Source organism: Tetrahymena thermophila (genome assembly GCF_000189635.1).
Source record: "Tetrahymena thermophila SB210 genomic scaffold scf_8254528, whole genome shotgun sequence".
NCBI classification, from domain to species: domain Eukaryota; phylum Ciliophora; class Oligohymenophorea; order Hymenostomatida; family Tetrahymenidae; genus Tetrahymena; species Tetrahymena thermophila.
Window position 1 is genome coordinate 129,905 of NW_002476302.1, and position 13,103 is coordinate 143,007.

The 13,103-nt window shown below is 21.9% G+C and overlaps 6 protein-coding genes across 6 annotated transcripts; 3 read left to right on the plus strand and 3 right to left on the minus strand. All coding sequences in view use genetic code 6, as the record gives it.

Moving 5' to 3' along the window:
- Nucleotides 1-180: 180 nt before the first annotated feature.
- TTHERM_000637209 (hypothetical protein) lies at nt 181-531 on the minus strand (the record flags this gene model as incomplete). The annotated part of the gene is made up of 1 exon (XM_012799042.1): nt 181-531. One exon carries the CDS (start codon nt 529-531, stop codon nt 181-183), a length of 351 nt encoding a protein of 116 aa, XP_012654496.1.
- Nucleotides 532-797: 266 nt separating this feature from the next.
- On the plus strand, nt 798-5,597 carry TTHERM_00637210 (PAS domain S-box protein; the record flags this gene model as incomplete). The annotated part of the gene is made up of 11 exons (XM_001032382.2): nt 798-1,235; nt 1,539-1,793; nt 1,848-2,038; nt 2,121-2,534; nt 2,604-2,958; nt 3,056-3,310; nt 3,378-3,797; nt 3,853-4,068; nt 4,131-4,520; nt 4,755-4,994; nt 5,049-5,597. The coding sequence occupies 11 exons, from the start codon at nt 798-800 to the stop codon at nt 5,595-5,597; spliced, it is 3,723 nt and encodes a 1,240-aa protein (XP_001032382.2).
- A 595-nt stretch (nt 5,598-6,192) lies between these two features.
- TTHERM_000637219 (homocysteine S-methyltransferase family protein) lies at nt 6,193-7,566 on the minus strand (the record flags this gene model as incomplete). The annotated part of the gene is made up of 8 exons (XM_012799043.1): nt 6,193-6,420; nt 6,483-6,552; nt 6,629-6,705; nt 6,760-6,951; nt 7,045-7,144; nt 7,203-7,306; nt 7,364-7,413; nt 7,479-7,566. 8 exons carry the CDS (start codon nt 7,564-7,566, stop codon nt 6,193-6,195), a joined length of 909 nt encoding a protein of 302 aa, XP_012654497.1.
- A 602-nt stretch (nt 7,567-8,168) lies between these two features.
- TTHERM_00637220 (homocysteine S-methyltransferase) lies at nt 8,169-9,077 on the minus strand (the record flags this gene model as incomplete). The annotated part of the gene is made up of 1 exon (XM_001032383.2): nt 8,169-9,077. The coding sequence occupies one exon, from the start codon at nt 9,075-9,077 to the stop codon at nt 8,169-8,171; it is 909 nt and encodes a 302-aa protein (XP_001032383.2).
- Nucleotides 9,078-9,428: 351 nt separating this feature from the next.
- TTHERM_00637230 (kinase domain protein) lies at nt 9,429-11,047 on the plus strand (the record flags this gene model as incomplete). The annotated part of the gene is made up of 12 exons (XM_001032384.3): nt 9,429-9,493; nt 9,549-9,638; nt 9,694-9,783; nt 9,832-9,921; nt 9,978-10,067; nt 10,119-10,208; nt 10,254-10,343; nt 10,398-10,487; nt 10,532-10,621; nt 10,674-10,763; nt 10,813-10,902; nt 10,957-11,047. 12 exons carry the CDS (start codon nt 9,429-9,431, stop codon nt 11,045-11,047), a joined length of 1,056 nt encoding a protein of 351 aa, XP_001032384.3.
- A 428-nt stretch (nt 11,048-11,475) lies between these two features.
- On the plus strand, nt 11,476-11,865 carry TTHERM_000637249 (transmembrane protein, putative; the record flags this gene model as incomplete). Its single annotated transcript, XM_012799044.1, has 1 exon — nt 11,476-11,865. The coding sequence occupies one exon, from the start codon at nt 11,476-11,478 to the stop codon at nt 11,863-11,865; it is 390 nt and encodes a 129-aa protein (XP_012654498.1).
- Between the last annotated feature and the right edge of the window lie 1,238 nt (nt 11,866-13,103).

The window sequence follows — 13,103 nt, forward strand, 5'->3', positions numbered from 1 at the left end:
TTATATCTATTATATTTTTCCTTTTTGTAAGCTACATTACTCTTATACAGTTTGAGTGCAAGATTTTTTCTAACGATTCTGGTTCAAAAGTAGCAAATAATTTTTTTTAAAAATGATTATTCATATTATTTATATTATTTAAAATTTAAGGTTTCAGGTAGAAGTAGTTTTTACTATTTATCATTCAAAACAGTACTCATAATTCTATTTAACACTCTGCAACAGTAAAACTATTAAATTATCTTGATTGGAACAATGCTAATTGGATACTTTCTTCTTTTTTTCACTAATCCTCTCTGTATACAAGTTTACAGTCTAAATGTAAGTTGTTTAGAAATATACCATATTGTAAATTCTTAATTTTAATTAGGTAAGTAAATTAATTATTTCAGAGTATTCATTGCTATTTTGGGGGACAGCTATGAGTTCACTTGCTATGGTTACTGAATCTTATTCGTTTGATGGAACACTTTAAATATGGATTATCGGCATACCTTTAATGTTAGGACTATCAATATATAAAAGTGACATAAAATACAACTATATTTTATTAGACACAAATAATTATGAATACCTTAATTAGGCGTTTGATCAAATTTGCTACTTAATAAAACTTATTGGTAAAAATTCAAATTAAGAATGTTTTAATTTTTTTAAATTATTTTTTAACAGGGTTGTACAAGTAAGATAAAAATATATTAATTCAGTTACACGGCTTTATAGAATATCACAAAAAAATCTGCAAATTTAATGATTGCCCTATTAAAAAAAAATCCAAAATAATTAAAAAAAAGCATATGAACAAGACAATAAAATCATAAACATCAGAACTCGAATAGCTGACTTAAGTCATTGAATTAATTCAACATCTTTTCTATATCAGCTTACAAAAATTTCCAAATTCGCCGAAGCTTAGAATACTATTTGCCATATTTTTAATGGACATTGCTTAAAACAAATAACAATCTATGCAAGAATTAGTAAATTCAGAGTTAGAAAAACCATCCTTAGATGAATAGTTTACAATTTAGAGGCTTCAAATGTACCTAGAGAACCAAGCATAGAGTATCTCAAATAATCAAAACTCGCACTTCAGCATGAATCAAACTGATTTTATGATGGATATTTCATATTAAAATTAAATGAAAATTTTTAAAGATTTGATAGAAGCTTCAGCTAATAACTATACTGAGTTATGGTTTTAACTTTTGGAAGATTAACCTGACTTATTAAAGGTAAAATTCAATCAATTATTGAGCAAAATTTCAACCAAATCAAATCATATTTCATACTCTTGTAGAAAAAATACAAAATTTAATTATTTTTGTTAACAATTATTTATAATTCATTTACAACCTGCATCTTTTTTCAACTTGATAATTATTTAAAATATTACATAATTTAAAGAACCAATAAACACTATCAACTGCTAAAGTTTATTTTATTGAAGATTATTGATAAAAATATAATTATTTCATATAATTCTCTTTTTAACTTAGAGTATGTATGAATGATACTCTAAAATTTATTTTTTAAAGATAAAGTAAATTGGGTTTAAAATAAATGACTTAAACATCATAATTGAAGAATAGTTTTAGAAAATGACTAAGGTTCCTTCTTTTAATTTTACTACACCATCTCTGCTCTTCGGTAAATATTTAATAGAATTAGTTGATGATAATTAAAGAGGAAAGTAAGTACTTTAGTAGGTGATGGGGTACTAATAAAAAGAATAAACTAATTTAAATGCTGCTGACCCATCATTAGAATAATCACCAACTATTATTATATCTGTAAAAAATAATTAAATAAATTATCTTTTTCTAATTTAATATATTTTTAAAAAGGCTGATGAGGATAATTTTGGAATAATAACAAATGTTAATACTAGCTGCTGTTGTTTTTTTGGATATCAAAAAGTAGAAATGATGAATAGAAATATCAAAAATTTTATGCCTCAGGTTTATTCTGATAGACACGATTAATTTATAAGAAATTTCTTATAAACTCTTGAATCCCGAATTCTCAATGTAGAAAGGTAATTAATTAATTAATCAATTAAATAAATTTTTATGAGTCAAAAAACAAACAAAATTTTGAGCAATCTTTATAAAAAAAAGAGAAGTTATGATTAAGCAAAAGAATAATTATATAAAGAGTGCTAACATAATGGTGAAATATATTCCTTCCTTATCTACTGGTATTTAATTTATTGGATAATATAATGTCAACAAAGTAATTTGCCATACTGCTTACATGATATTAGACACCGAATTCTATATTGAAAATATTACAAGCTCATGTATTAATATGATTCATCTGGACTAGAATAAACTGAAAAAAAGAAAGCATATTGATGAAATTATCCCTTGTTTTTAATCAGAATTTAAAAAATATTTTTATAAAGGAGGCTGTGAGCAAAAAATTTCAATTTAAAATAGCTCAGATTAAGTTTTATTAAATATTTAGATTTAAGACATCAATTTAAAAAACTTAGGAAATTCTGGTTACATTGTAAAACTTCAAAACAAAAAGTAATTTAATATAAAATAATTACAAATTAATTGTTATTTATTTTCTTGTTAAATAAAATAAATTTTTAGCAAAGCTTTAGAAGTTGAGTATAATACAAGTGAAGACTAAAAAGTTGATCAAAATATTAAGTCTTTTTTGAATCAATCAATTTTACATAACTCAGAATAAACTAAAAGTTAAAAGCAAGAATATTTTGTTCTCAAATATGATCCTACTTAAAAGCGTTTCATAGGTCAATTTTATGATTTAAATGCTTAAAAAAGTGGGAAATCACTTTTAAGTCCTTAAATAAGTAAATAAAAAGATTAAGCATCTAGGTTTTCTTTTTTTTCAGTATTGGCATAAGATGCATAGGAAAATGCATAATCTGATGCTTTTAATATGGGTAAATCTCAGTTTTCCAAACAACAAAGCACCCCACAAGTAAATATTTTGTTATCTAGTTTATTGATTTACAAAAAAAAAAATTTATCAAAGAAAATTTTATAAATATATTAAATTTTTTATATTTTATTTATAGGTTTAAGACCAAAAGTAATATGGAGAGGGTATTAAAACTCTTAGGCTTTGTGGGAAAAATATAGTAGATATTAATATTTTGAAAGAAGGAGAAGGAGATGAGTAAGAAGAAGAAGATAAAGAAATTTAGGGTATGAATGAAGAAGAAAATTAAAAAGAAGATGAGTTGAATTTTGAAAAAGGTGTAAAGCATTCTAATATATTCAAAAGCAGGGATATTTTTGTTAAGTTTATCAACAATTCTGATTTTTTGAATGTAAATTTATTTCCAATAATATATTTTTAGTTAATTCATATTTTTGTATTTTAATCACCAAAAAAAGCCTTCACTCATTTAAAGATCGAATCTAACTATCTTACTCTTTTGTGCAATCTTTCTCTTGATTTTTATAATTAACTTTGTCATTAGTGGCTCAAGCATTTAACAATCAGAAAACTAGTATACCGTTTTAGATAATATGAATAAATTCATAAGTGAAAGTCAGTATATTTTGAATTGCATGTTTGATCTTCAATTGTTGAACAGCAAAGTATATGATAGTAAAATAGTAAATTTTACTTAAACAACATAAAATCTGTAAGACTCTTTGAATAGACTGAATTATTATCACTAAAACTTTGATCTATCTTCATTGTAACTTGATGCTTAATCATTAAACTATTTAAATAATCCTACAGTTCCTATTTTTAATCCCATTGGTATTAAAACTGATTTTTTCGATTTTTATTAAGCTTCTTCGCAGGTAAATATTATTAGAAAAATATCAAATATAATTTAATAATTAAAAAAATAAATAGTTTATATCAAAAATCAACCAGATCAACAGTTATTCCCTAGACTAGTTTAGCATTAATGACTTAAATATTTATTATATTCAGTATAATTTTTTGAACTCCTATTATATAATTTCTGACTAGATAAGTAAGAGCATTTCATCATAGATATCTTCTTACTCGTAGCAATTAGGAGGTACACTTTTTTAAATGATAATAGTTGCTGGTGTTTTGCTATTTGTAAATTTAGCTTTTAATTTATAATAAAAAATAGAAAGAAATTTGTTATAATAATTTATTAGATTGAAATAATTGCAGTTATCTTTATCTATTTTAGCCTCTTACTCTTAATTAAGCAAATCCTTATCTTATTTTTAGAAATTCCTTTAGAAAAAATCTAATAGTTGCTTTTTAAAAGTAAAAAATTTGGTAATCAAATTTAATCTGGAGATGAAGAAAATATCTCATCTAATGACTCTCTTTCTGCATTCAAAAAAGAGGATGACAAATCTTTTAGTATCACAAGAATTAGTAAAACTGGAAAAAAGTTAAGAAAGTTTAGATTAGAATCAAAGCAATTTAAAGTTTTCTTTATTCCTTTCATCATCACAATTCTGATACTCATCACTTACTTCACAGCAACTTTTGCAATATATTAACCAACGATTAATTAATTATAGAATTTCTCAAATGTAAAAATTAATTAACTTAAAATTCTCATAAATATTTTAAATCACTAATTAATTTTATTTTTATAATATTTTTTTTTTAATTTATTTTTATTAAATTTAAATTTAGAATAATTTTTATAATTAATTAAATGCTTTTATGATTGTTTTATTAAATTTAAATAAAGTTTTTTAGTATTTTTTAGGAATAAAAATGATTTTATCATTTTAAATATTAAATTTTTTAATAAATTAAAGGAGTTCAACAGTACTTCGACTTTAGATCAAATATTTGGAATATCAGCTAATGTAGCTTAAATAATGATAATGAACATAACTTTTTAGACTGTCAATTAAACATCTATAAAATTTTAAGAACAACAGATGTATGAATTATATTAATAAATAGGTGATATTTAGAGGTATCATATAGAAAATATGAATTTGCATAATTCTGCATATAATACTTACTTTTAAACAACTATGATGAGTGATAATGTAATTTTATTTATCTATTTATAAATCATTTAAAATCTATTATTTTTTTAATAGAGTTCAAATCCTTGTTTGCTTCTATCAACCACATTTTAGTCTAGCAATTGTGATTCAATTGCAAATTCTACTATCACAAAAGGAATGATTTTATTACTTACCAGATAAATTGAAAGTATAAGAAATCTTTACTTATCTACTGAGTATATATACGCAAGTATAACTGATACTTCAGAATAATAAATTCAACTAAATAATTTACTTAACTCAGATCAAGCAATTGAAGTTAAAACATTATAGTTCTAATATATTAATTAAATTTTCTAATAATTAAGTGGATAAATGATAACTGAAATCAACAACAGTATATCATCCACAAATGCTTCTAACTTATTTGTAGTTATTTTATGCATTATTTTCCTACTAATAAGTTTAATTATCATATGGATGCCATTAATGAGCAATATCTAAAGAGATATATCAAGAACTAGAAATTTAGTAATATTGATACCTTTAAACGTTTCGAAAAAATGTAAATTTCTAAGGAATCTATTATCTTAATATGATGAAAAGTTAGGTAAAGTAACTTCGTAAAAAATTAAGAAATGAAGTGAACAGAAAGTTGTCTTATCAACAAAAAATACTAATCAATAAATATTTTAGTTGTTAAAAAGTTAAAATAAGTATTAAAAAAATTTTATTTATTTATTTTTTTAATAAGTAAATTTAGAAATATAAACAAATTTTAATTTAATTTAAATATTTTTTTATTTGTATTTTATTGTAAGCTATTGAATGATATAAATAATATTAAATAAATAAACTCACCCTCTCCTCTCTTTTTACATTTATTTAAATTAATTATTAAATTCAATATCAAAAACTCTTTTAATTTAATGATTAAATTAAAATTAATAATATTTTTTAAATTTAAAAATGAAGAAATAATAATTAAAAAAAAGATTTATTTATTGAAAGATTGCAATTTTTTACTAAATACTTTAAGTAAAACAAATACTTAAAGCATATAAATAAATAATAAGTACATAGATTAATTTTTATATTGCTTCTATTTTATTTTATGTCTGTTTTTATTAAGTTTGTTTGGTATTTTAAAAAGATTAATTAGTTTTTAAATATTTTTTTAATAATTTTTGTAAGCTGTTTATTTATTTATTAATCGGATAATTCAATGAAAATTTTATCAGATAGCATCACTATTTTCTATATCATACGATGCATTTTATTAGTATTTCTTTGTCTGGCTGTTGTTATCCTCAAAACTACATTATGTATTTCTAAATTAATTCTAAACTTAATTTAGCTCTACTAAACCATCTAAATCTTCAGGGGCAAACATTTCAACCATTAAAAACTCTTTGTCAGTTTAAGAGAATTCGTGCTTTTTCAAAAAATTATCTTAAACCCAAAACTATTATTTATTTATTAATACAATTTAGTTAAAATTTAGCTCAATATAAATTAACGTTTTACTTATAATCCATTCATAACTACAGGAATAATTGCCATGACTATTATTAACTCCAAGTATATATTTGTGATACTAATTTTTAAAATTGATAATGCATTAAAACTATTATTCGATCAGAATAATTAATTATAATTTGTTAAATAAATACCCTTAGAAAAGAAATCCAGCTATTTATAGCAAGACATTTTATAATCCCATTTAGATGAAATAGAGGACTGATTTTGACTATTTAAAAAAAAATAATTATCTTTTTATTTACTTTCTAAAATAATGTGATACCATAATAACTATAACATTCCAAATTAATAACTGCATTAGCCAAATTCCAATATTAACTTAAATTATAGGTCTTAGGAGATTTGTATTTAATTTTTCTTTATCAACATTTTTTCCAGCTTTTTGATGTTATTCTTAAATGCTAATTGCTTGATCTGGTGTTATGATATTAAAATAGTTGCCACTCTTAAATTTCTATTAAAACAAATAAGAATTAGTTTTCGTTCTATAAAATAGCTTGTCTAATTCAAAATTAATATAATTGTTAAACATATTTTTGTTAATTACCTCATATTTTGTTGATGTAAGTAATTTCTCAAATTAATGAAGAATTAAATAACACAAAAACACTCCTACAGTTGTATCAAAAATTACTGTTATAAAATACCTAATTTTCATTATAATTCAATATTTTTAAATCGTATTCCTTTTAAATAATTAACTACCAGTGACAAGGATCTACATCATCATTTCCACTGCTTAGAATTATTGATAAAAATAAATTCAGCAAATGAGCTACGAATGCTGATGCTAGTTATTTGCTAGTATCCTATTTTATAGTTATTTTATAATTAAATTAATAAGTAAGATTCAATATTATCTTTACCAAAATCCAAATTTTCCATTATCTTTTTGGCTTTTCTTTGTATCTTTTAACTTAATTTTGTTGTTAAAAAACAAACATGTGATTTACTGATTTTGAATAAGAGCAATTAAATTACCTATTAATACTAAAAATGAGAGAAATCCTAGAAGAGCTTGTACAAAAAAGCTAAAAGGCCCAACTAAGTCGCAACTTTCTTATGGCATATTTCTTTCTTATAATTTTACTATGATATTTCTTTTATATTGTTGAAATTTAAAAAATATGCGAAATAATTGATATTAAATTATCAAAAAAATTGTTTGATGAACTAAAACTTGTAAATTATTTATTCGATATTTTTTCTATTTTTTTAATTTTTCTGAATATCTATAACAATTTAAAAACCCCAGTTATTCGGTAATCACCAAAATTCGTTTAGTCTAATTTCTTTTAAGTCAATTTTAAAAGTTGTTTAAATTTTTTAATGTTTCTAGCTCAATAATCTGATAATATAATCTGATAATTATTTTATTTTTTTCATGAATTTACTAAAGCACGTCACTTTTTTCTATTCATTAAATAACCAATTTTTAGTTTTTTTTTATTTTTAGATAAATCCTACTACCAAAATTTAAAGAAATTTCTTTTTTCTATAAAAAATGTTTAAAAAATATTTAAAAAATAAATTTTGTCAGTTTTTTCAATTATTAGACTGGATTTAAAAACATAAAAATTATATTAACATGTAAAAAAAGATAATAAAATATTTTTGATAATTTAGTTATAAATATAAATAACAATTAAATATATATTAACATATCATATATCACTTGAAGAATTTAGAAAGTTATAATGTATGTCCTGGCGTTGACATACAACAACTTCCTAAAAATAAAATATCCTATTTTTCAATAATATCTAAATCAATTAGTTACTAATAAAATATTGGGAGTTCTTCTGGTTAAATTTAGTAATTAAAATCATTACAAGTGTAATCTTCTCCTCCACAATTAATATAAAAACCATATTTGATGTTTTCACTATTAATATTTTTACTAGATTTTTATTGAAAGATTTTTTTAGATTGTAAGAATAAATTTAGTAAATCTTTTTTTTAAACACAATTAAAAGATAAACATATTGGCTTGAATTTATATTTATTCAGTAATGTATCTACACAATCATCAACACTCTCTCCTGAAAGAATCTTAAGATTATTATCAAAGTAGATACTAATTATGTAAGGGATATTCATATCTTAACAAATTTGACAAACAATAATTAGTTCATCTAATTAGCTCATAGTTTCGTTGAATATGCAATCAACCTAGCAATCATACAAAAACTAAATATGATTCTTGTGGTTATAAATTAATTCATCTTTAGTTAGAGTTCTTTCTTTTTAATAACAATCTTCTGCAGGGCTATTTGATCCAAATATTTATATGTCTTTGTATATTTCTTTTAATTTTTAACATTCTTTTACAGCAATTTACACTAACTTTTTACTTTCTTCAAGTGATTAGCATGCTATAGGATTAGTTTTAAAAGTAAACGATGTAATAATGTCCGCACCCTGTTTACAGTATTCTAGATGTAAATCGTATAATTTTTCAGGTTTTTCCTTAAGAATTCTATTCATCCAGGTTCTTTATTCATAAAATTCTGGATATTTTTATTATAATAAAGAGCCAACAGCTCCATCTAATATTTTTATTTTATGTTAATTTTTCATTTCAATAATAAATTAAAAAAGAAATTAATTCAATGATATTTTGATGTTTTTATTAGCAATCTATTAAAAATTGATACTTTTAAAATTTTAATATTTTAATCTTTATAAAAACTAAATGTTTAGTTAAGTTTTTTTTAAAAAATTTTAATTAATTTACCTTTAAAAATTTTTGTAGAAATCATTTTATTTTAAAGATTCTAAATATAGAAAATGTAGGATTATTGAAAGTTTGTTATTAAATTAAATTTTTTATTAGGTTATTTTCTTATTCAATAATTCATTAAATCTAATTAAATTTGTTGATAAAAATAATATTTGGTTATAAATTGATAGAAATTCAATATTAATATTATGTAGCCTTCTTAGCTAAAGGAAATAGAAGAAGAAAAAATTGCGCTAATTTGTTATGATAAATCGTATGTTTTCTTTTTTATTTGTTAAAATAATTACTAACTGAAAACACAAAAATAGAGGGTATAATCTAAATGATTAGTAATTATCTTATTTAGCTTAAGAAATAAGAAGATCATAGCAAATTAATCAGCTGAAACTTAATCTTAAGTATGTTTTGAGTATTGATTAACATATTTTTACATTTATTTTGATCTATTTAAAGCAATAATAAGTTCTCTGATAAAGGAATTTAGGGATTATTTGAAGAAATAGGCTTTTTAAGAAACCTTGAAACTCTTGAATTTTTATTATCGTAAATAAAAATTAAATATTTATTGCTTCATTTTCCATTTATAATTAGAGATAATTTGATTACTGGACTGTCATTGAAATGGGTAGGAGAAAATATAGGATTGTTAAATTCTCTATAAAAATTAGTTTTGAGTTTTTAGTAAATAAAATATTTATTTAAATTATTCAGATGATTATAAAATATTTTAATATTAGGAGAAACAAGATAGATAGCTATTATTTTAGTTATTTAATCAATGGGATTTTGAAGTGTAAAAAACTAGAGATTTTGATTCTTTATTTGAAGTAATTAAATTAGAGTTTTGTCATTAATTTGAATGCAAATATTATTTATAGTGATATACCTATACATGAAGAAGGAATGAATATCTTTGGAGATGGGATAGGCAAGCTCCAAATGGTGTATTCAATGTCATTAAACTTTTGGTAAAATTTTATCTAATTGAAGCAGACCCAATAAAATTTTATAAGGAACTGTTTAATAGGAAGCTAAGGCATTAAATAATTAGCTATAGGATTAAGTAAATGTCCTTAATTGACAGATCTTACCTTATATTTAGAGTAAGATATATCTTAATGTGATGATGATAAAAAAATTTGATTGTATTTGAATAGCAACAATATGATATTAGATGAAGGAGCTGTCAATCTTGGATAATATATTTAAAATTGTTAACTAATAGTTAAGTTATCTATATACTTAGAGTATTGCACTAAAAAAATAAATATTACTAATTCATTTTAAAAAGAAAAAATAGTATTGGAGATTAAGGAGTTCAAGCGCTCATGAATGGAATAAGCAAACTTAGCTAGCTAGAAAATTTAAACTTGAGTCTAAGGTAAATAAATAAGCTTTTCTAGTGATTAAAATAACTTCAAAAATATATTTAGTTTGAATAAGCTTACTAAAGATTCAGGAATAAATATTGGAATAAGTCTATAGAAAACAAAGCTACTAAAAACTTTAAATTTAAATTTATGGTAAAATTAAATGAATTAAAAACATCTTTAATTTTACAATTATGACAAGGGGAAATTATTTACAGAAAGATGGAATAGTTGATTTAGCTTAGTATTTGGGAACATGTAAAGAAATGACACATCTAAATATAAATTTAGCGTAATTATTTTGGTATAAATCATTGTAATTTATTTAAATTTTAAATGAAAAAAGAGATAATGGAGTGAAAGAAAATATTATTATTCTAGCTTTGGATATAACAAAATTAAAAAATTAGAAATTAGTGGTTAATGGAAAGAACTGAAATATAAATTGAGAAATGTATTATTTATTATCCTTTAACATTTTTACAAATAAACTATTAATAAATGTTTTATTTTTAATATCTTTATTTTAAATAAAATAACTTTGTAATAAATATTTTATTGTTAGTGAGCATTAGGAATTTTTATTTGTTCGTTTGCCTGTTTATTTATTTATATTTTTGTTTATTTGTTCATTATTAATGTTAGAAAGATAGTTAGTTAGTTTATCATTGATAGTAGTAATAAAATATCATATAAGGAATATCTGATGATTATGGGAGTTCTTTCATAAAATTTTCATCCATGTTAATATTTTCGTTGATTGCTTCTTTATTGAATAAAAGTAGATTTGATTTCTCAAGTTTGTATTAGATTAATTGTTTACTAAACTCTATCTGATTTATTAGTTATATGTAAATCTCGTTAAATGATTAATTAGTAGGATAAACCCAACCAACTTAATATTTTAGATGAGTTTCATCTAACTTTTATAATTAACTTATACTCTAGTATATGGGCTATACATCTGCAAATTATTGAATAATATTATTATCAGATTGATAATAATTTGTCTTAGGAATAAAAAAATTTAGCTCTTATTATTATTCAATGGGTAAGTGTAAAATCTATTTTAATTATTATGGTGATTCATCTTATGAATTAGTTATATTTTTATCAGCTTATTCAGATTAATTTTATTAGATAGTTTATTATGTCTCTTCTTCTATTAAAGTATTCATACTATCTTGTTAATTATTTGGTACCTCGTTGTTGTCTTGCATAGTTTACTTTCTTTATGGCTATTCTAATTCACTGATATCATGATCTGGTCTACGTTTTTAATTTAACTCAGTGGTTTCAATATTTTAATTCTCATCAACAACTAAATTTGTTTAAGTGAGGCTTATATTGCAAGGTTGACTTTAAATTTATTTTAAAATACTCTCATAATTATCATTGATTCTTTATAGTAAATCGTCTTTTTCTTAAAGAGAGTTCCTAAGCTCCTTAGTTTTTTTTTCATTATCATTTAGTTTGGTTTCAAGTAACGATATTCTTTTTAACTATTTTTCCATTATGGTTGAAACATTTTCAAATTTCTTAGACAGTACTTCATGATCTTCAGACAACTTTTTATATTGATCCATAATTTAAATTATTTGGTCAGACTATTAATTCAAATTGATTTAATTTGTGGAAGGTTATTTATCTTAATTAGAAATAAAGTTGTTGTTAAAATTGTTTTGTTATTATTATTGCATATTCATATTTCTTTCATGATTCGGAAATTAGAAATAATTGTTATTAAAAGTGTTATCTTATGCTTTTAATAAAAGTTAATCAAGTGGGATGCTATTTGTGATTCGAATGTCTTATGTAACTGTAGGTAGAGTTTATGATTGAGGGTTTTTAGCGTTTAAGTTGCAATTTTAAAAAGAATAGATATCATTCTATTTAGCCTAAAAATTATTTGGTTATTGATATTGATTATTTTAAGCATTCTACACATTTTCAGATTGTTCTGAGTAAAATGTGTGAACTATGTAATAACCCTTGATCTTACTAACTCTATTTTTCATCAAATAGTCAGCATTTTTTGCTTCAAATATTCTTACTATTAGTTTATTTAGAGGATAATTACCTTCTCTATATTTAAAATTAGTTGTCTCTTTTCTAGGATCATTTGCTGGATAGGCAACATGCATAGATGTTAATATATTTTTTGAGCTGTTTCCATGTTTTTTTACTAAAAAGCAACAATTTGGGTGAGGGATCTCGTTTGGAATAGTTTAATAGCATTAAATTTTATCATTGGTAAAATATTCTTCGCATATTTAATATGCTCTTACAAAAAAATTATTCAAATCTTCTTGCTATTTTACATTAACGTTAAAATCTAATTTTGCTTATTTGTGTTCCATTCTTTTCTTTCTTCTTGTATTTTATCTTATTATCTATTTTTTATAATTTAAAGAATTATCCTTTATAAATTAAAAATTCATCTTAAAAAAGCAAAATAAATCCAAGAAAATATTATATTTTTATAATAATAGA